Genomic DNA, 27,943 nt, shown 5'->3' with positions numbered 1-27,943 from the left:
GTAGTCGAGGGCAGTAGAAGTTCAAGGTACTTTTACAGCAGGGCTTACGCTGAGCCTATAAATGCAGAGTTCAGTGACTGTGAAGGCAGATAAGGTACAGAAGGATTGCAGGCAGTTAAAAATGGCTTGCGTATCCCAATCAGTGAATTTTGATAAATGTCACTGCGGACAGGGATCACACAGCAGCATACTCTACAGCATTCTCAACAAAGATCATCCCAGCGAATCAAGCTGGTGTCACTATCGACATCACCATCACCCTTCAGCTCTTGGGTGTTCCTGTGAGTTTAGAAGAAAGGTTGTTCTCAAAACGCCAGAACTCACTTGCAGACTGGCTTCAGAAGTGCTGCTAAAGACATTGAATTTCATTAAAAACTTGCCCTCCTTTTGTCAGCTACCGGAAGGGGATCAGGTCCTGCTGGTGCAGAATTGCTGGGCTCCGCTCTTTGTCTTGGGCCTGGCTCAGGAAAGAGTAGACTTTGAGGTTACTGAAGCTGTGGCACCCAGCTTGCTGAGGAAGATTCTCTTGAATCAGAAATCAGTGGATGGACAGAACCAGGAGACAGCCTTGAATGCCCCTATTCTGGCAGAAGTTCAAAGACTGAAGATATTTCTTATGAAACTCTGGAGTATGGATATCAGCACCAAAGAATATGCATATCTCAAAGGCATCACTCTTTTCAATCCAGGTGAGAAATAAACCAAATTTCAATAACTTGTTTTTTAATTATTACTCACAAAATAGATAACTCTTTTTTAAAAAGTTTATGCCATTCTCCCTCATGTTGTTCCTTGTCTGGTTAAACCCTCTGCACTAAGGAAATTCTCTCCAGTTGAGGAGAGTTGTATTGGGTCTGATGGTCTTCTGCTGGACTATAGATGGTTAAGCCACTAAGGGTACTGTAGAGGTCCAGGTCCGTCTGCTCACAATTACTTACCATCCGTCTGCCTCATGAGCCAGCTAGATTGGTAACGTGTTGTGTGGGGCAACCTATGTGGTGTAATGGAAAGAAAAGTCACTCAGGCTTGCACTGCACACCTTTCAGAGTGACATTGGTGGAAGCTTGTGGGGGAAGAAAAGAGCTTAGTATCATCAGTGGCTGAGATTTAAACTCAGGCAACCTATAAGGAAGAATAATAAAAGGATACAGGGACAGAACAGAGAAACGGAATTAAAGTAGATAGCTTCAGTTGAAGAATTAGCATTCTTTAGTTGAATGGACTCTTGCGATGCTGCGACTCTCTGAATCAACAAGGCAAATAAAATTCTGACATATAGTCAGTCAGAGAAAGTCATGCTCTCATCAGACTACACCTTGACTTCCAGGTCCAGGTCTTACCACCAACACACAAGGGAAGCATTCAAGCCCTGGCAGTGGTTCAGAAAAGTGCCATAAGTCTCATCGCTAGCATCAGTGGATTGAGTTATAAGGAAATACTGGAGAAACTTGGGCTTCTCAGCTTTGAAAGGAGGTGACTGTGAGGTATAAATAAAAAGGAAATGGCATAAAAAAGGTAAATCTGGAACACTATTTCAAAGTAAGCCATAAATGCAGGACAAAGGTGAGACAAGCTCAAACTAGAGAAAGGGAGATTTAGGACTAATCTTTTAAAATTCATTCATGGGATATGTGCATCGCTGGCAAGGCCAGCATTTATTGCCCACCCCTAATTGCCCTTGAGAAGGTGGTGGTGAGCTGCCTTCTTGATCCGCTGCAGTCTGTGTGGTGAAGGTACTCCCACAGTGTTGTTATGGGGGTAGTTCCAGGATTTTGATTCAGAGACGATGAAGGAACGGCGATATATTTCCAAGTCGAGATGGTGTGTGACTTGGAGGGGAACTTGAAGGTGTTCCTATGCACCTGCTGCCCTTGTCCTACTAGATGGTAGAGGACACAAGCTTGGGAGATGCTGTTGAAGAAGCCTTGGTGAATTTCTGCAGTAAGGATGCTGTACTGCACACAAGCAGTGATCAATACATGGAATGCACTTCTGGGTAGAGTCGTAGAGGCAAAAACACTGGAATCATTTAAGAATGAGTTTGATGTTGTGATGAGGGAACCACAGTTTAAGTCATCCTCGACTCCAAGGGACTGCCTTAGAAGAAGATAGTTTTCTTTGCATGGATAAGCCAGAATGGGCTGTATGCCCTTCCTCATCTTTATATATTTTGTGATCTCGCACATTAGTTCACTAATTAATGCTTTAAAAAGATAACAGGCATTTTAACAACTTTGCATGGGAGACCTAAAAGGAGAGTATTAAAAGTACTCATTATAATAGTAATGTTCTTTGAAAACTCTGGCTGTATTCATTGTAGGAAATCAGTGATATTTAGAAGGACTTGACATGAGGGAATGATGCATTTGTTCATATCATTAGTGATTTAAATGCTACCTATTGTGGATTGTGTACAATAGATTGTACCTAGTCATCATTTGAATCATTGTTGGTCAAGTGTACTTTCTATTGGGTGTTAATTGAAATTTGAAAAGAAAACAGAGCAAACTTTGCTATCTTCCTGTTTCCTCAGTGACCAATAATCAATATGTTGAGTTTATCTTTTGAAAATTAGACCATAATAGAAACTGATGATTATTATATATGGATGGAAGCATTCAGTACAAACTTTTGCATGATAAAAATTCCAATTGTTTTTCTGCTAAGAACTTTGATTTCTTAATTTAAAACACATACAGATATTTTACAGTAATCATTTATCAATCTGATATTAAAGATTGAATAAATTGCTGCATATTCATGGAACACCAATGTGCAGTTCCATAGCAGTGAGGAACTGAGTTCCTGATCTCAGCTGTTCTACTAATGAGAGGGGAGCTTCTGCCTTTCTATGAAGTGGGCTAAGGAAACTCAGAAGCAACAGGCATCTCCATAATGAAAACAATATTGCATATCTTCCAGCAGACAGCTCAAAGTGACATTGATGGAGGGCTGGAAGGGAGGGGGAAGGGGAAAGATTTAATAATTCAGAAATAGCATTTTTATTAATAAAAAACGTAAAATGAATATTCTAAGACAATAGTGTTGTAAGTTACAACACAATCACATTATGCAACAAAGTGATACAATTTTAATCTCCTTCTGCTGAGATCGAGAAACAAAATGGTTTTGGTCTCCACCATACACATGCTGATCATCCAAGAGTGGCATTGATGGTGGAGACCCTTTTAGATGCAGGAGGTGTGTGGTTCATGGAGCAGTAGAAAGGGGGAAAATCAGAAAGAAGGAATTTGTGCCCTCATACATAGCTTCAAATAAATGCAACATTTAGTATCCTCTGATACTTGCAGAAGTGCTACATGTTTGTAGACCAAAAACAATTATAATTCAGGGGTACAGAAAGTTTTCACAAATAAAATAAGGATTGATGTGTTAGGTGATGCTCTGTACATTCATTTGTCATTTTATGGGTAGAAATTCTTTAATGTGTTTTTTAAAATGCTGGTTAATGCATTAAGTGAAATTTCACTGCTCACCGTTGTAACAAAATCTATTTATTTTACATGGGCTGACCCAATCATGTTAATCAATTCATTAAAAATGGCCACAAATACATTTCTACTCCATCATGTCAAAAAATGTCAGCCGATCAGGAACACCCAGACACCATTTTTTAAAAAACATTTTTTAATGTTAATACCTCAGTTTTACAATCCCGCAAGGGGGTGTGCAGAAAAATACCAGAACCTGATCCAACGAGAAGTAAATTTTTCCCCATTTTACTGTATAATTTCTCTTCTCTAGACTCCATGCCAGCTTATGCATTATTCCCATAATGAAAAGGTGGACAGTCAGGCAATTCAATGCCAATGCTCCAGCTAGGAGTTAATGCATGAGAGTAGCTTGAGGTGTCTGAATCTTCAATTTTCTCACTTGTTGCTTGTGGTGAAGTGTCTAGTCTCTGTTTGGTATCTCCACCTGACAACCCAGCTGAGATTTGGTGCTTGCTGCATGGGGAAACATAGGAACAACCTCCTACTTTGTTTACCCAGTTTTCAGTCACATTGTTTATAAATCAGTACTTTGACATTTCTAGTGAGAGATATTTGATGGCAAAAACATATTTCACATCCAAGTTTTACATTGCACTAAAACGACAAAGTTTAAACCAGCATAATTCACATGAAGCAAAGAAAGTGTGTGTCACTGAGTGAAAGAATGCAGATTCGTGTTCATGACTGCTCATATAATGAATTCCCAAACTCAGCCAGGTCATCAGCAATTGCATTGAAGAGAAATAAAGGAAGAGAAAAGAGATTTTGCATTGTCTTTCAGAACATAACACTGAGTATCTGTGAATTTAAGCAATTTCCTTCTTTTGAAATGAGCATAACCCTTCATTATCCTGTTTTATAGATGTTCCTAGTTTAAGGACATCCCTGTACATCCTGGCCCTGCAGCAAGAAGCCCAACACACACTGAACGAATTCATCAGCATGATGCACAATGGGGATCAGGCGAGGTTTGCTCGAATACTACTGACTCTCTCCACCCTCAGAATGGTCAGCACTACATCTGTCACAGAACTTTTTTTCAGACCAGTCTTGGGCAAAGTGAATATGAACGAGCTACTCTTAGAGATGCTCTGTGCAAAACTAAATTAAACTGCAAGAATGCTATCCTCCACACTTGAATCTTTTCAATACTTTGTGACTTTTGAATATATTTTATAGTTCTGTATGTAGCAAACCTGTAGCAGCTTTTTGTGCAATATGTATAGTAACTGTCATTTGTTGTATGTACATGGAGGCATGTTATTAACAAGTGCTTATTTATGCTTTTGTTTTGTTTAATAAAATTGGAGCTGTGGATTAGTTTACATTCCATATCATTTTTCCCCCTATGTTATCTTTCTTAAAAAACCTGTGATGAATAAGCATATCAACAAATAAATGTGGAAAAGGAGCTACAGACATGGTCAAAATAAATTAAAAATAACCGGCAGCCGTGAGTTGAAATTCTCCTCCAGTGAGTGAACATACGGAGCAACAGTTATAATCAGATTCACTAAGTTCAATTAGTACATTTATCTTTACTTAATGATATAAAATAAAAAATATGCCTTGCTTCCTTGCCTCAATGGGTTATCTTATTTGACTTAAACAATATATTGGGCTAGAAATTGCATAGCGTTTGGGGCAATACCCATGTAAATGCTTTTACCCTTGGTGGTTTCGAATCACACCGCTTACACCCTGGGTGATGCCCGCTACCCCAACCGAACCTTCTACCTTCTCATCCTTAGCTAGCTGCTCCAAGACGACCTTGAGAACGGGATCCTGTGCCTGGACTTGCCTCAGGTCTGGCGCCAACGCTACCCCTGCACTCCCTGATGTCCCCACTTTGTCCCGGATCGCTGCTACTGAGCTGGACCCGTATGAATCCCAAAAAACTCCTTCCCCGGTTCCTTCCTTGGCTAACTCATCTGCCCTTTGGTTGCCTTTCCCTCTGGGTTCTGTCTTAGAATGAGCCTTTATTTGTGGATGTGATGACATCCAGGGTCCCTGTGGCCTCTAAGACCTTTCTCAGCAATGGTGCTGTTGCTAAGGGCGTCCCGTCTGCGGATGTGAAACCGCGACAAGCCCAGATGGCCAAGTATTCGGTGCATGAATTGCACGTAAATACGGAATCTGAGCAGATAGTGTATGGGGCCGGGTACTCGTCGGCATGGGTAACGACATACATCTCTGTCAACAGTTCGATGTGCTGGCCGCTCAGGGTGCTCGGGAGTTTAATGGCCCTTGCTATCCCAGCCATAGGCTCATAAATCCCGGTGAAACGCTCCCTGTTCACTACCGAACTAGACCCGTTGACGTAGATCTCGCAGCCCATTGGGTGTAACCCGGCCCAGAATCCTACATCCATGTCCCATACCCCTTCCACCGTACACTTGTGGGTCGTCGCTGGGTAGATTATGTTGGTAGCCAACTTGGGCCCAGTCAGGCCTTGCAGTCTCAGATGCATTTGTGAGAGCAATAAAGTCCAACGGGCAATGCGAGCACTGCTCACTGTGCCGTCCTTTATCCTCCCATCTAATAACATCTGAGTGGGGGTATGGTGGGTTAGTAGAATAATCAGAGATGATCCCGTAAAGAGCTGTGAGCACTTTACAGCCCAATGCATGGCTGAGAGATGCCTCTCGCAATTGGAATATCCCCGTTCTACATCCGGGAGGACACTTGATGAGTACACCACGGGCCTCAGCTTGCTGTGCCACTCCTGGAGCAGCACCGCGCTCAAACTGTCCCCGCTGGCTGCTACTTCCAAAAAGAAGTCCTCCCCACCATTAATCGTCTCTAATACGGGGGCCATTTGCAGGTCTCCCTTGAGACGATTAAACGCTCCCGTGCAGTCCTCATCCCATTCCCATCTGACTCCTTTGCGGAGGAGCCGAAGCAGAGGGGCTGCCGTGGCAACGTAATCTTCAATAAAATCCCTGCAGTACCCCGTGAGCCCCAGGAAGGATCTCACCCTCGTCACGGTCGTGGGGGCTGGTAACTCCCGTACCGCCTTCCGTTTGGCCTCATCTATCACCCTTTCCCCAGCCCTCACGGTCAGCCCGAGGAATTTTACTTCCCGCGAACCGATCTGAGCTTTCTCAGGATTGACCTTGAACCCTGTCTTCCTCAGCAGCTCCAGCAGCTCAGCAAGCAGCAGACCATGCTCCTCCCCCTCATCAGAGAACAAAAGCAAATCATCCACATATCCCTTTAAGGCATCTGATATACACTGGTGGAATATGGAGGGGCTGTTAATAAATCCCTGGGGAAGGCATGTCCATGTGTACTGCAAACTTGTACTGGTCTTCCCATTTCAGGGGAATCAACCGAAACCCGTTTGAAATGTCCAGCACCGTAAATGTGTTTGTGGTTGCTGGAATACTCCCCATCAGATCAGCTATGGCCGCGACTGTGGGCGCGCAGGCTCGGATGTTTTTGTTGAGCACACAATAGTCCACGGTGGCTCTCCGCGACTGGTTCGGTTTCCTAACCGGCCATGACTATGGGCCTCAACACTTCCTGTATTACCAGGGATCCCAGTGTCGTCTCCAAGTCGGCCTCTGCCTCTCTGGGGAAACTGTACTGCTTCTGTGGCCGTGAGATGGGGTCCCCTGTACTTGGACTTCCACCCTCATCACCCTACCTTGTGTGTGGCGAACGATGCGAGCTTGTCCCGCACGCACGCCTGGTACTTGGCCGGGGTAGTATTGACCAATTGCTCTAGGTCATAACTCCCCTTCGGCTTAACGGTACACATGTTGCCTTTTCCTTCCCCTTTCCTTGGGATCACTGCAACTTCTTCCTCCTTGTCGGAACCCACTGCTCCCCAAAGGCAGTAATTCCTCAAATACACTATAATTCTGTGGGCTAACATAAAGTCGGCCCCTGGGACTCCTGACCCTGGTTGTTCCCACTTTATTAGGACACATTCCCACCTAGCGTGGAGGGATCCTAAATTTATGGCTAACGGCCTGGACATCGTCCCCGCCTGCTCGTTCCCGGTGAACCCCACGAGACTGAATGGAACCTTGCTGGACCAGGGTGAATCGGTCGGGTTACTCGCATGGATCACCGTGCTCGAAGCTCCGGTGTCCACCAAGTATTTCCCCTCGACCATCTCCACCCCCATCCTCACACATGGTCTACTCCACTCATCATGCGTGAGTGAATACAGATACTCAGGCTGGGTGCGTGCTAGTCAGGTTGGTGGGATTACCGGAGCGGTCAGGATTTCCCTGCTCACAGCATCGTCTACCCTTCCCTGCTCTGGCACAAAAACTGTCTATAGGGCGGCCACCAGAACATCAAATTGTTCCGCGGTCGGTCCCTTCACCTCGACAGGTTTCACCTTAGGCACTGGAGGATCCCTCCTCGGGGCCGGGCAGTCTCTCCTCCAGTGTCCCGACTTCCCACACCCAAAATGCGTCCAAGCCTTCCCTGCGCTAACCTCTTCCTGATGCCATTCATTTTTACTAGCCTCACTGGCCTTCACTTCATATACCCTGCCCTTACTTGGTTTGACCTCCTCCTCTGAACCAGTTTTAAAAGCCAGGCTCAAGTGACGGAGCCTCCGTATTCGCGAGGTCCTTGGAGTCAAACCAGGCTTGTGCTTTTACCCTTATTCATGGCAAACTGTTTGCTGCGAGGGTCCTGAGCCAATGGTTTCTTGGCCCCCCCTGCAACTGTGCTGTGTCGAGCACCCCACCTGTGGCCTTTTCGTAGATGGGCCAGAGCCTGTCCGCGAATGCCTGAGGTGCTTCCCCTGCCAGTGTCCTCTCTAGCCTAGAGAACGGACTACCCTGGGTGTGACCCATGGCTCTCCAGATTTCCTCCTTTAAGTTGGCCATGGTCCCCTGTCCCCGTTTGGTTTCGGCGGACAGGGCCTGATACAGTTTCCCCTCCAGGGAAAACAGCAACAGTTTGTGAGCCTCGGCCTCACTACACCCGTTAATCCCCCCAATCTGGTCCACCTCGGTGAAGTGAACTGAGGGGGTCACATGATAGGTCCAAGTCAGCATGGATTTGTGAAAGGGAAATCATGCTTGACAAATCTTCTGGAATTTTTTGAGGATGTTTCCAGTAGAGTGGACAAGGGAGAACCAGTTGATGTGGTGTATTTGGATTTTCAGAAGGCTTTCGACAAGGTCCCACACAAGAGATTAATGTGCAAAGTTAAAGCACATGGAATTGGGGGTAGTGTGCTGACATGGATTGAGAACTGGTTGTCAGACAGGAAGCAAAGAGTAGGAGTAAATGGGTACTTTTCAGAATGGCAGTCAGTGACTAATGGGGTACCACAAGGTTCTGTGCTGGGGCCCCAGCTGTTTACACTGTACATTAATGATTTAGACGAGGGGATTAAATGTAGTATCTCCAAATTTGTGGATGACACTAAGTTGGGTGGCAGTGTGAGCTGCGAGGAGATGCTATGAGGCTGCAGAGAAACTTGGATAGGTTAGGTGAGTGGGCAAATGCATGGCAGATGAAGTATAATGTGGATAAATGTGAGGTTATCCACTTTGGTGGTAAAAACAGAGAGACAGACTATTATGTGAATGGTGACAGATTAGGAAAAGGGGAGGTGCAACGAGACTTGGGTGTCATGGTACATCAGTCATTGAAGGTTGGCATGCAGGTACAGCAGGCAGTTAAGAAAGCAAATGGCATGTTGGCCTTCATAGCGAGGGGATTTGAGTACAGGGGCAGGGAAGTGTTGCTACAGTTGTACAGGGCCTTGGTGAGGCCACACCTGGAGTATTGTGTACAGTTTTGGTCTCCTAACCTGAGGAAGGACATTCTTGCTACTGAGGGAGTGCAGCGAAGGTTCACCAGACTGATTCCCGGGATGGCGGGACTGACATATCAAGAAAGACTGGATCAACTGGGCTTGTATTCACTGGAGTTCAGAAGAATGAGAGGGGACCTCATAGAAACGTTTAAAATTCTGATGGGTTTGGACAGGTTAGATGCAGGAAGAATGTTCCCAATGTTGGGGAAGTCCAGAACCAGGGGACACAGTCTAAGGATAAGGGGTAAGCCATTTAGGACCGAGATGAGGAGAAACTTCTTCACCCAGAGAGTGGTGAACCTGTGGAATTCTCTACCACAGAAAGTTGTTGAGGCCAATTCACTAAATATATTCAAAAAGGAGTTAGATGAAGTCCTTACTACTCAGGGGATCAAGGGGTATGGCGAGAAAGCAGGAATGGGGTACTGAAGTTGCATGTTCAGCCATGAACTCATTGAATGGCGGTGTAGGCTAGAAGGGCCGAATGGCCTACTCCTGCACCTATTTTCTATGTTTCTATGTTTCTATGTCCCCTTCTTTCTTTAACTTAGGCACCCCAAGATCATATTCTGCAGCTGCGGGGTGGTGAATGGAACCACAAAATCGCTTTGCAGTGTGCCCTGACCCACGCCGTCTACAGGCGGGCCGAATGTCTGCTGCTGTATGGGCCACACTAGTCCCTTTGGCGCTTCAGGCAGTGGTCGAATGTCCCTACCCTGCCCCCAATCCTCGTTATCTTCTTCCGCTTCCAGTCCACCCGAGCTTCCCCCGGGGCTATCAAGCAAAACATGCCTTTGGCTTTGGATAGAGCTTGAGTCAAGCTTTGGATTTTTTCTCGGCAGCGCCCGTGATTGCCACTCTCAAACCCCCTACTGCTAGCTACCCTGTAAGCTGTCTTAATATCTCTCAGTTGCCCCTCCAGCCCGTCAACTTTACCTGTTAAGCAGGCGTTGTCCTCCCGTACAGCCTGCTCATTGAGCTTGGCTTCGGTGACCTGGTATTGCAGGTACTCTCCTGTGTTAGGGGAGGTTTCCTCCTGAGTACGCCTTTCCTGCCTCTACTCGTGCAACTCATCCACTAATCTGTTCCCCACTGTGGCCCTTGTGGCTGACTGCTCCTCTGACTCTTGGATCTCTGCCTTAAGCTTACCAACCTGCTCCCTGAGCAGCTGGACTTGTTTCTGCAAACACAGGAGCCGAATGGCCTTTTCTTTTGCCTTTTTGTACTCCTTACTCCCCGTCCACTAAGCAGCTTTGTCCTCAGGACTCTCAGCCCACAATAGGTCTAACACACACTGCTGTGTTACATTAACTTTTCCGAATACATACGAGGAAATCCTAGCCCCATTGCTGATCTTTTGACCTTGAGATCTTCCATAACTGTCTGTTCACTCAAACCAAGGGTCCCTTCGTGGTCGCCAGATTCTGTAAGTGGTTTTGCCCTTGGTGGTTTCGAATCACCCCTTACAACAGTTCTAGACACCGGAATTATAGTGGTGAACAGAATACACATTTATAGACAAATCTTTCAGCCTCAACCATCACAATGCTTTCATTCAAGTTAAAGCACATACCTGCACCCAGTAAAACACACCCTGGTGGTGTGAAACAAAAAAAAACACACAGTACAACACACAACACTTGCCCGTTTGAACAGGCCCCTATCGCGAAGTACCCACGACTAAAACACCCCTGCTTGGCTCAATAGCGCACCACCGAATCTGTCCAACGGACTGTGTGTACGCCTATGTTCCGCGCAGAAACCTCCCCACTAAACCCCTAAGGCTTGGTTGGGACAGACGGCACCTCTTCACACTATATGGTGGTCTTAAGAAATGTGTGGGCTGGGATAATGCTGACCAGTTATCCCTCTGGCTTCTCCCGATGAGCGAGGCTCTCTTTGCTCACAGATGGTTTCTTCTCTCTGTCCCAGACGGAGTGCTCAGTTCTTGTGTGCATTGAACGAAGCGAGTAAGCATAGATGAGGAGAGCGAGAGAGATGGCTGCAACTTCCATTTCTCATACCTGAAAATGCTTCTGAATTCTCGTGCCAAAAACCAGTCTTTTGCCTGAGGTAGTCCAACTAAAGAGCAATGACTCACATCTTCGGCCTGTGCTTTTGTTACTGGGCTGTTCCTGGAGATAAAGGCTCCATCGAGTCTGGGTGGCCAAATGGCTTCCTTTGTCCTGAGGTTCCCGTTCTCCGGGGCTCTCAGTCATTTTGATGGCTTGAACACTGACCAGTTTACCTGATCTCTCACTGATGGGTTCCCATTACATGACAAAAGGGTCCTCTCTCAACCATCTTCCTGCGATTTCAGCCATTGACCCATCTCCGCCCACCTGATGTGTATTCCTGTGGAACATGTCTGGACTTGTCCCAAGTCATGCTATCAGCTCTTCTGCAGTAACAGAAAATATGGAAAAGCAATAGTCTAAAACTTAACGTCCAAAATGTGTATGCTGATGCTGTCGATGTTTCCACCGATTCTTACACCGAATTCTAGCGGAAGCGAATTTCGGGTTTAGCGCTCCAGGCAGGAAGTGGAGTGCTAAACCAGTCAAGGGGAGCGGTAGCAGTAGAGCGCTGCACAATGTCCAGTACAGCGCTGCCAGGATCACAGGCTCCTTCCCTCCCTTAAAAAGAAGGGCCATTGCTAAAGGCTCTGCAAGGAAACGGATCCACTGCTTGGCGACGTCACCTGCAATCCGCGACGATCAGCCCCAAAGCACTCTAAGAGATCAATCGCGGCAGTACAAACTTTCGCCTACCTCACCGGCAATCCCTTTAACTACTGCTCCCCAAGCGGCTGGCTGACCTCACAACGCCTCCTGCAGCTGCCCAGTGTTGACACCCGGCGATGCTGCAGGGGGCGGAAGCAGAGTTAGCCTCCAGGGCTGTACTGGGGCGCTGTGCACTGGATGACTTCACAATCTCTGGGGCGAAGGAGGTCATGGCGTTAAGGGTTACCGCCATCGCTAACCTGTAAGGGGTGTTCACGGGCGTCGGTACTCATGGTCGAAAAACCGGTAGCACCCCGTTATCACCGCCCGGAGGTGCTAACGGGAGGTGCAAAAGATGCCAATTTCTCCCCATAGGTCTTATAAATGTTCCTCCAGCTTTTCTGATTTTATGAGCCTCCCTCAAGCTTTTACAACTTTGTGTTTAGAAACTTGTCTGCCCAGAAACTTGAGCTTCCTGTTTCAAAAAGCCTGTCTCTATTTATCTCCCTCTTGTGTATAAAGGCTGAGAATACAATGGCAATTGCATCTTAGGCACAGCATAGCTTTCTCAGGAATAGAATGCTTTCTGCACACTTATGTGCACAAAGGGATGTCTGACAGGTAAATTATGTCACCCAGTGGCCATTTCTTGTACTGTCCTTGATCGAGGGGCTAAATGCATACATTCTCATTCTACACTGAACCATACCTAAAATCCAAATTCAAATGATCCTGCATTTTTGCGAAAGGATTTGAAAAAAAAAACTCTGTGGGCAGAAGAGAATGTTAAACAGACAGTTTATTTTGAACATCAGCGGAAACAGGGCGGACATATACTGAAAATGGTGGGGGGATGTCCCAGTTTCCGTCACACTGTGGTCCCAGCAGGGTCTACCAATGCATCAGGTGGTAGGTTCATTAAAATCAAAATTGGGGTCCATTGACCTCGATTGCCACATTTAGACTGAATTGGCGGAATGTGCGCCGTACATGCTCCGACCAATATCAAATGGTCGGCCGGCCGAAAAGGAGGCAGTGGTAATTATTTCTCTATTTTGGTGCGTCTGGAAAGAGCAGACATGGTCGTCCAGGCTCCACAAAGCTAGTCGTGACTGCTGCAGCTCCAGCTCCCCTCTCCAGAGCTCTGGATTCCCCCTCCCCCAACCGCCCACCCCTGCCATGGGCCTGCTGGCCGGGGAGCGTAATGGTGAGGGATACAAGGCAGTAGTCTGAGATGGCCTAGCTATTAATTGAAACCACAGGAGTAGAAAGGCCATGGAAGATGGTGAAGTCAAGAAATTGGCCATGAATGTGAGTAGGAGAGTTTATGCAGGGAGAGCTTTAGGGAGAACAGGAGAATTGTAAATCAAATGAAAGAGGGGTGGGACAAGGTGAGGTGCTTGTGTCAAAATAGTTGGGGGAGAGACCAAATTGTGATAAGGGCCATGCTGCGACTGCAGTGGGGAAAAGTAAGGTCAAGCGGAGATTTTGGAAAGAAGCAAATATTTTCATATTAAGAATAAAATAAATCCTATAATCCAGACATCTCATAACTCTGTCGCTTTAAAATAACCAAAATTCTGAATTATCTTCATATATGAGAGAAAAGGTGAAGAACAATTCTGAAAAAATATAGCATATGTCCAAACGCATTAAACAAACAACTTGCAGCTCACATTAGTGGGCACTAACATTTGACCAGAGCTATTAACTCTCAGTTTTCTTAAACGATAAGGGGAGTAGGGGTTATGGGGAGTGGGCGAGGAAGTGGAACCGAGTCCATGATCAGATCAGCCATGATCTTATTAAATGATGAAGCAGGCTCGAGGGGCCGTATAGCCTACTCCTGCTCCTATTTTTTATGTTCTTATGTAAACTTGCTCATTTTGGTTCAAAAAAATGACATATTTTTGCAATGTCTCAGCCTTAAAAATAAACACTGGTCAACTTACGAAAATGGGTTGATAATTTGCCTCACTCTTTTTGATCATAAATCCCACTTTTAACATTTTCTTAATCTTCTACCTATTCCTAAGTCCAAAACTGAATTGGTGGGGGCTGGGAAATAGTGCCGGGGCATGTCTTAGGAAAAAGATTACAATTTTATAAAGGCAAATTATTTCAATTACCCTAGCAGTCAACTAATACATCGGGTGCAGCCTCTCTCTTTCTGCCAAGTTTATATATTAAAAGTAAAACAATTTTGTCTCAAAAAGCACTATCATGCCAAAACAAACAAAAAACCCCATAGATACTGGAAATCTGAAATAAAAAATACAAAAATACTGGAAACAGGCAGCAGGTCAGACAACATCTGTGGAAAAAGGAAATAAATTAACATTTCTCGGCAGTGGTAATCTATTCTCGACTGTACATTATTGACAAAGCTCCTGAGGAATTGACAAGTATGTTTCTTGTCATCACCACTTGTAATGTATGTACATAAGGTCTGCCCACCACCAGAGGGCACTACTGTCGGAGGTCCCAGGGTCATAGGTACACTCGTGCTGGGCCCGGTATATAACCTGAACTTGACCTTTGCACCTTCACTTCTGGAAGCCGTTAAAGACTGACCAGGTTACACCAAGTCACTGGCTCAGTACGGAGTTCATTGTATCATTTTATACACCACAACTGGCGACGAGGCAAATACGAACCCACGCAAAAGTATGGCGAGCACAGCACGATCGAGTACTGTTGGAATTCTCGAGAGATTCAATCAGGGAGAGGATTGGGGAGATTTCATGGATCATCTTGACCAATATTTCGTGGCAGACGACCTAAACAAAGACGAGGATGCAGAGAAGTGCAGGGCAGTTTTTCTCACTGTCTGTGGCCCCACGATCTATGCACTCATCAAGAATCTGCTCTCACCCACTCTTCCTACAGAAAAGGATTAGACTGGCAAATGATACTTAAAGGGTTGACGGTGGATAGGCAATGGCAAACCTTTAAAGATCATATGGACGAACTTCAACAATTGTACATCCCTGCCTGGAGTAAAAATAAAACGGGGAAGGTGGCTCAACCGTGGCTAACAAGGGAAATTAAGGATAGTGTTAAATCCAAGGAAGAGGCACGTAAATTGGCCAGAAAAAGCAACAAACCTGAGGACTGGGAGAAATTTAGAATTCAGCAGAGGAGGACAAAGGGTTTAATTAAGAGGGGGAAAATAGAGTACGAGAGGAAGCTTGCCGGAAACATAAAAACTGACTGCAAAAGCTTCTATAGGTATGTGAAGAGAAAAAGATTAGTGAAGACAAACGTTGGTCCCTTGCAGTCGGATTCGGATGAATTTATAATGGGGAACAAAGAAATGGCAGACCAATTGAACAAATACTTTGGTTCTGTCTTCACAAAGGAAGACACAAATAACCTTCCCGATGTACTAGGGGTCCGAAGGACTAGTGAGAAGGAGAAACTGAAGGATATCCTTATTAGGCAGGAAATTGTGTTAGGGAAATTGATGGGATTGAAGGCCGATAAATCCCCAGGGCCTAATAGTCTACATCCCAGAGTACTTAAGGAAGTGGCCCGAGGAATAGTGGATGCATTGGTGATAATTTTCCAACAGCCTATCGACCGTGGATCAGTTCCTATGGACTGGAGGGTAGCAATGTAACACCACTTTTTAAAAAATGAGGGAGAGAGAAAACGGATAACTATAGATTGGTTAGCCTGACATCAGTAGTGGGGAAAATGTTGGAATCAATTATTAAGGATGAAATAGCAGCGCATTTGAAAAGCAGTGACAGGATCGGTCCAAGTCAGCATGGATTTATGAAAGGGAAATCATGCTTGACAAATCTTCTGGAATTTTTTGAGGATGTAACTAATAGGGTGGACAAGGGAGAACCAGTGGATGTGGTGTATTTGGACTTTCAAAAGGCTTTTGACAAGGTCCCACACGAGAGATTGGTGTTCAAAATCAAAGCACATGGTATTGGGGGTAATGTACTGATGTGGATAGAGAACTGGTTGGCAGACAGGAGGCAGAGAGTTGGGATTAACGGGTCCTTTTCAGAATGGCAGGCAGTGACTAGTGGAGTGTCGCAGGGCTCAGTGCTGGGACCCCAGCTCTTAACAATATATATTAATGATTTAGATGAAGGAATTGAGCGTAATATCTCCAAGTTTGCAGATGACACTAAACTTGGTGGCGGTGTGATCTGGGAGGAGGACACTAAGAGGCTGCAGGGTGACTTGGACAGGTTAGGTGAGTGGGCAAATACATGGCAGCTGCAGTATAATGTGGATAAATGTGAGGTTATCCACTTTGGGGGAAAAAACACGAAGGCAGAATATTATCTGAATGGTGGAAGATTAGGAAAAGGGGAGGTGCAGCGAGACCTGGGTGTCATGGTTCATTAGTCATTGAAAGTTGGCATACAGATACAGCAGGCGGTAAAGAAGGCAAATGGTATGTTGGCCTTCATAGCAAGGGGATTTGAGTATAGGAGCAGGGAGGTCTTACTGCAGTTGTACAGGGCCTTGGTGAGGCCCCACCTGGAATATTGTGTTCAGTTTTGGTCTTCTAATCTGAGGAAGGACGTTCTGGGTATTCAGGGAATGCAGCGATGGTTCACCAGACTGATTCCAGGAATGGCTGGGCTGTCATATGAGGAGAGACTGGATCAACTGGGCCTTTATTCACTGGAGTTTAGAAGGATGAGAGGGGATCTCATAGAAACATATAAGATTCTGACTGGACTAGACAGGCTAGAAGCGGGAAGAATGTTCCCGATGTTGGGAAAGTCCAGAACCAGGGGACACAGTCTTAGGATAAGGGGCAGGCCGTTTAGGACTGAGATGAGGAGAAACTTCTTCACTCAGAGAGTTGTTAACCTGTGGAATTCCCTACCGCAGAGAGTTGTTGATGCCAGTTCATTGGATATATTCAAGAGGGAATTAGATATGGCCCTTATGGTTAAGGGGATCAAGGGGTATGGAGAGAAAGCAGGAAAGGGGTATTGAAGGAATAATCAGCCATGATCTTATTGAATGGTGGTGCAGGCTCAAAGGGCCGAATGGCCCACTCATGCACCTATTTTCTATGTTTCTATGTTTCTATGTAACTGTGTGCTCTAGTTCGGGAACACCTTAAACCCACGGAAGGAATCCTCATATCCAGATATCGCTTCTATACGCAAGTTCGTCCAGAAGGCCAGGATGTCGCGGCATTTTTTGCCAACCTGAGATGTTTTGCAGGGCCTTGCAAATGTGGGCCTGCGTTGGAAGACATGCTGTGAGACTTTTTCGTGATCTGGGTCAACCAAGAGGTGATCTTAAGTAAGCTGCTGGCTGCGGAGACGCCGGACCTCAGCAAGGTCATCACCATCGCCCAGGTTTGCATGCCCATGCAGAAAAGCACAAAGCAGATATCGCGACAAAACAAGAGCTTCACGGCAAGTACTGTGCACAAAATTGTATCGACAGCCGGCAGAGCTGCACATGGCAGGGCCCAGTCAACTGCGTCTGTAAGACCGGGAGCCGCTCAAAGTTTGCCATCGAGTGCCTACTCGACTGCGTATGCGAGAAGGGGAGCCGCTCAAAGTTTGCCATCGAGGGCTTACTCAACTGCGTATGTGAGAACGGGAGCTGCTCAAAGCCTGCCATCGGGCGCAAATCTGAGCTTAACGTGTTGGTGTTGCGGGGGCAATCACCGATCCAGTCAGTGCCACTTCAGACAGTATGTATGCAGAGGGTGTGCGAAGACGGGGCATCTTCAGCGGACATATCCGCAGCAGACCAAGTGAGCTGCGACACACCACATGGATGATCAATTTAGCGTGGATCTGGCGATGCAGCCGAGGCATTTGAGAGCTCCAAGGAGGAAGTGTATAGTATATGTGCGTTCCTAACAAAGAGCCAACCGATAATGATGGAGATAAAATTAAACGGCGTGCCGGTATCCACGGAATTAGACACGGGTGCGAGTCAATCGATAATGAGCCTGAGGACTTTCGAAAAGCTGTGGGAGACCAAGGCAGAGAGACCCAAGCTGAGTCCAATAAATGCGAAGTTGCGTACCTACACCAAAGAGCACATACCAGTGATCGGTAGTGCAGCAATAAGAGTGTCGTACGAGGGAATGGTTCATGGTCTACCATTATGGATTATACCAGGCAACGGTCCATCGTTATTCAGCAGGAGTTGGCTCGAGAAAATAAAATGGAAATGGTACGATATCAAAGCTTTGTCATCAGCGGATGATGATTTGTGTGCTCAAGTGCTGCGCAAATTTTGCTCACTGTTTGAACCGGGAATTGGCAGCTTCAAGAGAACCAAGGTACAGATTCACCTAGGCCCAGATGCAAGGCCCATCCATCACAAAGCCAGGACGGTCCCGCACATGATGAGAGAAAAGGTCGAGCTCGAATTGGACAGACTACAATGCGAGAGGGTCATCTCACCGGTTGAATTTAATGAATGGGCCAGCCCCATTGTTCCGGTGTTGAAGAGCGACGGCACGGACAAGGTCATGATCAAACGAGTTTCGAAACAAGATCAATACCCGCTCCCGAAAGCTGATGACCTGTTTGCAACGCTAGCCGGGGGAAAATCGTTCACCAAATTGGATCTAACGTCGGCCTACATGACACAGGAACTGGTTGAATCATCAAAGAAACTTACGTGCATCAACACGCACAAAGGACTGTTTATTTACAACAGGTGCCCTTTTGGCATTCGTTCGGCGGCAGCCATATTTCAGAGAAACATGGAAATCCTATTGAAATCTGTCCCCAGGACCGTGGTATTTCAAGATGACATCCTAGTCACAGGTCGTACACCGCCGAGCACCTGCACAATCCGGAAGAGGTTCTGTGTCGTCTGGACAAAGTGGGACTCAGGCTGAAACGTTCGAAGTGCGTTTTCATGGCACCAGAGGTCAAATTCCTTGGACGAAAGATTGCTGCAGACGGGATAAGGCCTACAGACGCGAAAACGGAGGCAATCAAAAATGCGCCTAAGCCCCAAATGTGACGGAGCTGCATTCGTTCCTGGGCCTTCTCAACTACTTCGGTAACTTCTTATTCAAATTGAGCACAGTATTAAGAGCCTTTGCACAAGCTGCTCAGGAAAGGAGACGACTGGGTGTGGGGTGAACTTCAAGACAGAGCCTTTGAGAAGGCTAGAAATCTGTTGTGTTCCCACAAGCTACTGGTACTGTATGGCCCATACAAGCTGTTGTGTATGCATGCCTGTTTACTCACCAGGGGAGGTGATCAGTATAAAAAGGAACTCACAGCTTGTTGTCCTCACTCAGGAGCTGCAAATAAAGGACTACAGGTCTACACAGTTTAAGTATCATATCCTGCCTCATGGAGTCATTACTAAAGGTGCCGACATACACTACACAAGCGTCTAGTTTTGACCTGTGATGCGTCATCCTATGGGGTCGGCTGCGTACTCCAGCAAGCCAATGATTCAGGCAAACTACACTCAGTTGCATACGTGTCTCGAAGCCTGAAGGCTCTGTGCCTCAATGTGAGGAGTATTCGGAATAAGGTGGACGAATTAACTGCGCAGATAGCAGTTAACGGGTATGATGTAATTGGCATCACGGAGACATGGCTCCAGGGTGACCAAGGCTGGGAACTCAACATCCAGGGGTATTCAACATTTAGGAAGGATAGACAGAAAGGAAAAGGAGGCGGAATGGCATTGCTGGATAAAGAGGAAATTAATGAAATAGTAAGAAAGGACATTAGCTTGGATGATGTGGAATCGGTATGGGTGGAGCTACGGAATACCAAGAGGCAGAAAACACGAGTGGGAGTTGTGTACAGACCACCAAACAGTAGTAGTAAGGTTGGGGACAGCATCAAACAAGAAATTAGGGATGCATGCAATAAAGGTACAGCAATTATCATGGGTGACTTTAATCTACATATCGATTGGGCTAACCAAACTGGTAGCAATGCGGTGGAGGAGGATTTCCTGGATTGTATTAGGGATGGTTTTCTAGACCAATATGTCGAGGAACGAACTAGGAAGCTGGCCATCCTAGACTGGGTGATGTGTAATGCGAAAGGACTAATTAGCAATCTTGTTGTGTGAGGCCTTTTGGGGAAGAGTGACCATAACGTGGTAGAATGCTTTATTAAGATGGAGAGTGACACAGTTAATTCAGAAACTAGGGTCCTAAGCTTAAGGAAAGGTAACTTCGATGGGTTGAGGCGTGAATTGGCTAGAATAGACTGGCAAATAGTACTGAAAGGGTTGACGTTGGATAGGCAATGGCAAACATTTAAAGATCACATGGATGAACTTCAGCAATTGTACATCCCTGTCTGGAGTAAAAATAAAATGGGGAAGATGGCTCAACCATGGCTAACAAGGGAAATTAAGAATAGTGTTAAATCCAAGGAAGAGGCATATAAATTGGCCAGAAAAAGCAACAAACCTGAGGACTGGGATAAATTTAGAATTCAACAGAGGAGGACTAAGGGTTTAATTAAGAGGGGGGAAATAGAGTATGAGAAGAAGCTTGCTGGGAATATAAAAACTGACTGCAAAAGCTTCTATAGATATGTGAAGAGAAAAAGATTAGTGAAGACAAACGTAGGTCGCTTGCAGTCAGAATCAGGTGAATTTATAATGGGGAACAAAGAAATGGCAGACCAATTGAACAAATACTTCGGTTCTGTCTTCACGAAGGAAGACACAAATAACCTTCTGGAAGTAGTAGGGGACCGAAGGTCTAGTGAGGAGGAGGAACTGAAGGATATCCTTATTAGGCGGGAAATTGTGTTAGGGAAATTGATGGGATTGAAGGCCGATAAATCCCCGGGGCCTGATAGTACTTAAGGAAGTGGCCCCAGAAATAGTGGATGCATTGGTGATCATTTTCCAACAGTCTATCAACTCGTGATCAGTTCCTATGGACTGGAGGGTAGCTAATGTAACACCACTTTTTAAAAAGGGAGGGAGAGAGAAAGTGGGTAATTATAGACCGGTTAGCCTGACGTCATTAGTGGGGAAAATGTTGGAATCAATTATTAAGGATGAAATAGCAACGCATTTGGAAAGCAGTGACAGTCTTGGTCCAATTTAGCATGGATTTATGAAGAGGAAATCATGCTTGACAAATCTTCTGGAATTTTTTGAGGATGTAACTGGTAGAGTGGACAAGGGAGAACCAGTGGATGTGGTGTATTTAGACTTTCTAAAGGTTTTTGACAAGGTCCCACACAAGAGATTAGTGTGCAAAATCAAAGCACATGGTATTGGGGTAATATACTGACGTGGATAGAGAACTGGTTGGCAGACAGGAAGCAGAGAGTCAGGATAAACGGGTCCTTTTCAGAATAGCAGGCAGTGACTAGTGGAGTGCTGCAGGGCTCAGTGCTGGAACACCAGCTATTTACAATATACATCAATGATTTGGATGAAGAAATTGAGTGTAATATCTCCAAGTTTGCAGATGACACTAAACTGGGTGGCGGTGTGAGCTGTGAGGGGTTGCTAGGAGGCTGCAGGGTGAATTGGATAGGTTAGGTGAGTGGGCAAATGCATGGCAGATGCAGTATAATGTGGATAAATGTGAGGTTATCCATTTTGGGGGCAAAAACACGAAGACTGAATATTATCTGAATGGCGGCAGATTAGGAAAAGGGGAGGTGCAGCAAGACCTGGATGTCATGGTACATCAGTCATTGAAAGTTGGCATACAGGTACAGCAGGCGATGAAGAAGGCAAATGGTATGTTGGCCTTCATAGCTAGGGGATTTGAGTATAGGAGCAGGGAGGTCTTACTGCAGTTGTATAGGGTCTTGGTGAGGCCTCACCTGGAATATTGTGTTCAGTTTTGGTATCCTAATCTGAGGAAGGACGTTCTTGCTTATTGAGGGAGTGCAGCGAAGGTTCACCAGACTGATTCCCGGGATGGCAGGACTGGCATATGAGGAGAGACTGGATCAACTGGGCCTTTATACATTTGAGTTTAGAAGGATGAGAGGGGATCTCGTAGAAATATATAAGATTCTGACGCGACGGGACAGGTTAGATGCGGGTAGAATGTTCCCAATGTTGGGGAAGTCCAGAACAAGGGGACATAGTCTTAGGATAAGGGGTAGGACATTTAGGACTGTGATGAGGAGAAACTTCTTCACTCAGAGAGTTGTTAACCTGTGGAATTCCCTGCCGCAGCGAGTTGTTGATGCCAGTTCATTGGATATATATACAAGAGGGAGTTTGATATGGCCCTTACAGCTGAGGGGATCAAGGGGTATGGAGAGAAAGCAGGAAAGGGGTAATGAGGGACTGATCAGCCATGATCTTATTGAATGGTGGTGCAGGCTTGAAGGGCCGAATGGCCTACACCTGCACCTATTTTCTATGTTTCTATGAAGCCTGTCCAATGCGGAAAGAACTTACGGCATGATAGAGAAAGAGGCTTTAGCATGTGTTTGTGGGGTAAAAAAAAAATGCACCAGTACCTGTTTGGCCTTCGCTTCAAGCTGGAAACCGATCACAAGCCGTTTATATCGTTGTTCTCGTAACAATACCAACGCGTCGTCCCGCATCCAGAGGTGGGCGCTGACATTATCTGCCTATGATTATGTCATTCGCCATAGACTAGGCACCGACAACTGCGCTGATGCATTGAGCCGGTTACTGTTGGCCACACCGGAGATGGAAACATCAATGCCCGCAGAGCTACTCATGTTCATGGATGCCTTTGAGAGTGAAGGATCGCCTGTCACTGCTCAACAAGTGAAGACCTGGACCAGCCAGGTCAACTATCGGTTGTAAAACATTCTGTTCTTAACGGGGACTAGTCGACCATCCCCAAGGAAATGGGTGATGAAAGCAAATCATAGAGCCTTCGCAAAGATGAGCTTTCCATCCAGTCCGACTGTTTACTGTGGGGTAATCGTGTTGTAATGCCCATGAAAGGCAGGGCAAGATTTGTACGGGAGTTACATAGTATGCATCCCAGTATTGTCATGATGAAGGCCCATGTTGGTGGCCTGGCATTGACTCGGACTTGGAATCATGCGTGCATCAGTGCAGCACTTGCATGCAATTAAGCAATGCCCCAAAGGAAGCTCCGCTCAGTCTGTGGTCATGGCCATCCAAACCATGGTCTAGAATCCACCTGGACTTTGCGGGCCCTTTCCTCGGTAAAATGTTTTTTGTGGTGGTGGATGCATACTCCAAATGGATAGAATGTGTGATCATGTCATCCCACACTTTCACTGCCACCATTGAGAACCTGAGAGCCATGTTTGCCACACATGGTCTGCCAGACATCGTTTCTGCAATGGCATAAAACACGTGAGGTCAGCCCCGTTCAAACCTGTGTCCAATGGTCAAGCGGAGCGAGCAGTTCAAACCATCAAGCAGAGCCTGAAACGCATAACTCACAGTTCCTTGCAGACACGCCTGTCACGCATACTGCTCAGTTACAGGACAAGGGCACACATGCTCACTGGGATCCCGCATGCGGAACTATTGATGAAGAGAGGCCTCAAAACCAGGCTCTCTCTAGTCCATCCTGACCTTAATGATCATGTCAAAACCCGATGTCAATGCCAGCAGTGGCATCACGACCGCGCCGCAGGGTCACGCGATATATCTGTAAATGACCCAGTGTATGTATTTAACCATGGTCAAGGGCCCAAGTGGCTCCCGGGCAATGTTACGGATAAGGAGGGTAACCGGGCGTATATGGTTAAGCTCAAGAATGGGCAGATGTGCAGGAAACACATTGATCAAATCAAGCAAAGACACACAGACGAACCGGAACAGTTGGAAGAAGACACCGCGAGCTTAGACGACCAACCAACTCACATCCAGCCATCAGAAGAACCCACTGTGGTCAGCGCCCAGCCCCAAGTCGTGAGAGACTCGGAAAGCACTGGGATTGTCCTGAGACGGTCAATCAGGGAGCAAAGGGCTCCGGACCGTCTGAACTTATAATATGGACGTGCCAAGAACTGGGTGGGGAATGATGTAATGTATGTACATATGGTCTGCCCACCACCAGGGGGTGCTACCGTCGGAGGTCCTAGGGTCATAGGTACACTCGTGCTGGGTCTGGTATATAACCTGAACTTCACCTTTGTATCTTCACTTCTGGAAGCCTTTACATCTAGTCACTGGCTCACAGTACAGAGTTCATTCTATCATTTCATACACCACACCACTCTAAAAAATACCCTGAACCCCTTCGTCCTTGCAAACCACCATCCCATCTCCAACCACCCTTTCCTCTCCAACATGGTGAACGTGTTGGCGCCTCCCAAATCCATGCCCATCTTTCTTGCAACTCCATGTTTGATTCTCTCCAATCAGGTTTCCGCCCCTGTCACAGTACCGAAACGGCTCTCATCAAAGTCACAAATGACATCCTTTCTAACTGTGACAAAGGTAAACTATCCCTCCTCATCCTTCTTGACTTGTCTGAAGCCTTTGATATGGTTGACCAGCCCATCTTCCTCCAATGCTTCACCACCATCATCCAGCTGGGTGGGATTGCACTTGCCGGTTCCATTTTTATGTATCCAATCATAGCCAGAGAATCACCTGCAACGGCTTCTTTTCCTGCTCTTGCATCATTACCTCTGGTGTCCCCCAAGGATTTATCCTTGGTTCCCCTCCCCCTATTTCTCATCTTCATGCTGCCCCTTTGCGACATCATCCAAAACACTGTCAGTTTCCACATGTACGCTGATGACATCCAGCTCTACTTCAGCACCACTTCTCCGGACCCCTCCATGGTCTCTAAATTATCAGACTGTTTCCCTGGCACCCAGTTCTGGTGAGCAGAAATTTTCTCCAATTAAATATTGGGAACACTGAAGCCATTATTTTCGGTTCCCATCACAATCTCCGTTCCCCAGCCACTGACTCCATCCCTCTCCCTAACATCCGTCTGAGGCTGAACCACACTGTTCACAACCTTGCTGTCATGCTTGACCATGAAATGAGCTTCCAACCACATACCTGCAGCATAACTAAGACTGCCAATTTCCACCTCTGTAACATCACCCCGTTCCACCTTTGCCTCAGCTCATCTGCTGCTGAAACCCTCACCCATGCTGTAGTTATCTCTAGACTTAACTATTCCAGTGCACTCCTGGTTGGCTTCCCACATTCTACCCTACGTAAACTTGAGGTCATCCAAAACTCAACAGCCCATGTCCCAACTCGCACCAAGACCCGTTCACCCATCTCCCCTGTGCTCGCTGACCTACATTGGCTCCCAGTTAAGCATCGCTCCAATTTCAAAATTCTCATCCTTGTTTTCAAACTCCTCCAAGGCGTCACCCCTCCCTACCTCTGTAATCTCCTCCAGCCCACAACTCCCCGAGATATCTGCGCTCCTCTAATTCTGCCCTCTTGAGCATCCCTGATTATAATCGCTCAGCTATTGGTGGCTGAGCCTTCTGCTGCCAAGGCCCTAAGCTATGGAATTCCCTTACTAAACATCTCTGTCTCTGTTTTGGATTGATAATAATAGATCCCGGTTCGGGATCTGGATAAATGCTAAATAAGAGACAAGACAAATGAAGTAAAGATAAAACACCGTTTACTGAGCGAAAAGAAACATAATAATACAGTTTATGAAGAAAAGGGAAGTATGATAAGATGCAACAAAGCTCACAGCCATCAGAGGGAACTCCACAACGACGGCTGGTCTGAAGCCTTGGGGGTCCCGGCACTGCTCTCGAATCATGGTCCAAGGTGAAGTTCAAAGAGCTACTGGACAGTGCTGTTCCTTTATACTATTAAACAAACATACTATTGAAGAAAACATGGGTGCATGTGGCTTATGGCCAACTCCTAATCTGTAAGGCCCCAGCTGCTTTTCCACAAAGCATGAGATCTCGAGGCGCCGACTGTCTCATAAACAAGCTGGTGTGCGCCTCAAGGTCGCATTCCCTCTCTGTCTCTCGGCAGCAACAACATTCCATGGGGCATGGGACAGAAACACACTGTAAATGTCTAAATATCATAATTAACAGTATGTGATTAACCCCATACAATACAATCCACCCTTGATATTTAGACATTCTAAGTAATATAATCAAGTTGAAGGCGTAATGCATCAGTTACACATTGAGTATGCGCAAGCAATGCCCGCAATCTACACCTAAGAATATATACAAGCAGTAATAACGCGACGAGTAAAACAACGATAGGATGTATTAACAGCTTCAAAGCGACGGATGTTTTTGGGGACCATCCATAAAAGATGTCCCACCAATACAATCCACCTTTGATTGTCTTGCGTACGATCAGTGTTAGCTAACCACCACCCTGTACGGCCATCCCATGCTGTGTTTGAGGATGGAAGTAGCACAGTCACAGATAACGAGACACAGAGACTTGCCAGCACGAGTTGGTAAGTTGCCATTTTGGGCAGAATTCCTGTGGGAGGAAGCATAATTATTTTAATTTCAGCCTCGTTTAGTCAATTTACCATTGTCAACACAGAGAGGAGTATCTTGACCAGTCAGGAGCACCCAATAAGTGTTTCCTTCTCCTTGCTAGGATTTCCCCTGCTTGTAAGGGTTTCTGGGGGTACTGCACCCGCACTTTTCCTCCTTCACAAACTGTGTCCTGAGTCTTATTTTCTTTTTCAATTGTAGGGACACTAACTTTGCCTAACATGTGATCCCCCCGTAATGGTTGGTGAGTCAGATTGCGCACTGCTTGTGGTAAGACCTTTAACCACCCTTGCAATGTGTTAGTGGGAATTAATATTTTAATCTGTTGCTTAAGTAGTCCATTCATGCGTTCTATTAACCCTGCAGCTTGCGGATAGTAAGGTATGTGAAATATCCAATAGATCCCGTTGTCTACCGCCCACTGTTGCACTGTTTGACCTGTGAAGTGCGACCCATTATCGGACTGTACTTTTACTGGCTCACCGTAGTATATGATTAAATTCTCCAGTTCTTTAATCGTACTTTGTTGATTCGCTTTAGTCACTGGATAAGTTATCAAAAGTTCAGAATAGGTATCAACAGCAGTGAGCAAATATTGGAACCATTGTTGCAATGGTAAAGGTCCTACATAATCAACTTGCCATATTTGTGCTGGTTGAGTCCCTCTCTTAATATGGGCACTGGGTTATCATTGTAGGGGAAAATGCTTCACCTTTTGACAAATTTCACAAGTGTTTATGATCTGTTTAACACCGTCCGTAGTCAAATGTAACCCCCTATTTTGTGCCCATTGTATCGTAGCCTGAATGCCCAAATGTCCAGATTTGTGGTGGGCCCACTTGCCTATGCCATATTCTTCCTCTTTCGCCTCTTTGACAGTCCATACCCGGGCTATATTATCAAAGGAATTGTATTCAGAGGTCTTTGAAGTGTTTTTCATGTGAGCGTCCACATGATATTTGTCATAAGGGGTCTAACTTCTGTGCTCGGAGCGTATGGGGGAGGGTTTTTAATTTCCTCCCGTTCCCCCCCCCAGCTGTCCACTCATATTCTGAGTCAGAGGAGTATCAAATGTCTCCGTCCCAACGAGCCGGATCCCAAGTGGGTCCAGCTACCAATGCACATAGCTTTGACCTATCTATCTCTAATCTCCGTCGCCTGGCTTTCGTTTTATTTTGTACTGTCGCCAGATGGCATATTAAAGTTTCTGAATGTTCATTGACCTTGTCCGCCCGTTCTTGTGCAGTGCGGACCGCTTCAGTCAGAGTCGAGTTTTGACTTTCCAAAACCTTAACAGCTGTTTTTGACTGTAGGTTTTCTGCCTCACTTTCCTTAAGTTGTTTACACATCGCCCTTAAGACTGTCAACAAAATCCATCCCATTTGTGGGGGACTATTTTTCTCCTGTGGGAAGCCCACTTCCTCCAGGAGAGACAGTACCGCGTGGGGCATGGTTCTATCTTTGCTCTGTTCCAATAACTGCGTATCCCAATGTTGCGGGGGTCTAAAC

At 46.0% G+C, this 27,943-nt stretch overlaps 1 protein-coding gene across 1 annotated transcript; it reads left to right on the top strand.

Annotated features, from left to right (window-relative positions):
• The first annotated feature begins 116 nt into the window (after positions 1-116).
• Positions 117-4,985, top strand: LOC139266905 (nuclear receptor subfamily 0 group B member 2-like). Its single transcript, XM_070884530.1, has 2 exons — positions 117-689; positions 4,378-4,985. The coding sequence occupies exons 1-2, from the start codon at positions 122-124 to the stop codon at positions 4,623-4,625; spliced, it is 816 nt and encodes a 271-aa protein (XP_070740631.1). The 5' UTR covers positions 117-121; the 3' UTR covers positions 4,626-4,985.
• The last annotated feature ends 22,958 nt before the right edge of the window (positions 4,986-27,943 follow it).

This window comes from Pristiophorus japonicus, chromosome 7 (genome assembly GCF_044704955.1).
Source record: "Pristiophorus japonicus isolate sPriJap1 chromosome 7, sPriJap1.hap1, whole genome shotgun sequence".
Taxonomy (NCBI): Eukaryota; Metazoa; Chordata; class Chondrichthyes; family Pristiophoridae; genus Pristiophorus; species Pristiophorus japonicus.
This window is presented reverse-complemented; position numbering and strand designations above follow the sequence as displayed.

Excerpts from the sequence above, each read along its gene's own strand:
- LOC139266905 (XM_070884530.1), top strand. The coding sequence starts at position 122 with ATGGCTTGCGTATCCCAATCAGTGAATTTTGATAAATGTCACTGCGGA. Across the intron at positions 690-4,377 it reads CATCACTCTTTTCAATCCAG|ATGTTCCTAGTTTAAGGACA; the intron begins GTGAGAAATAAA and ends CCTGTTTTATAG.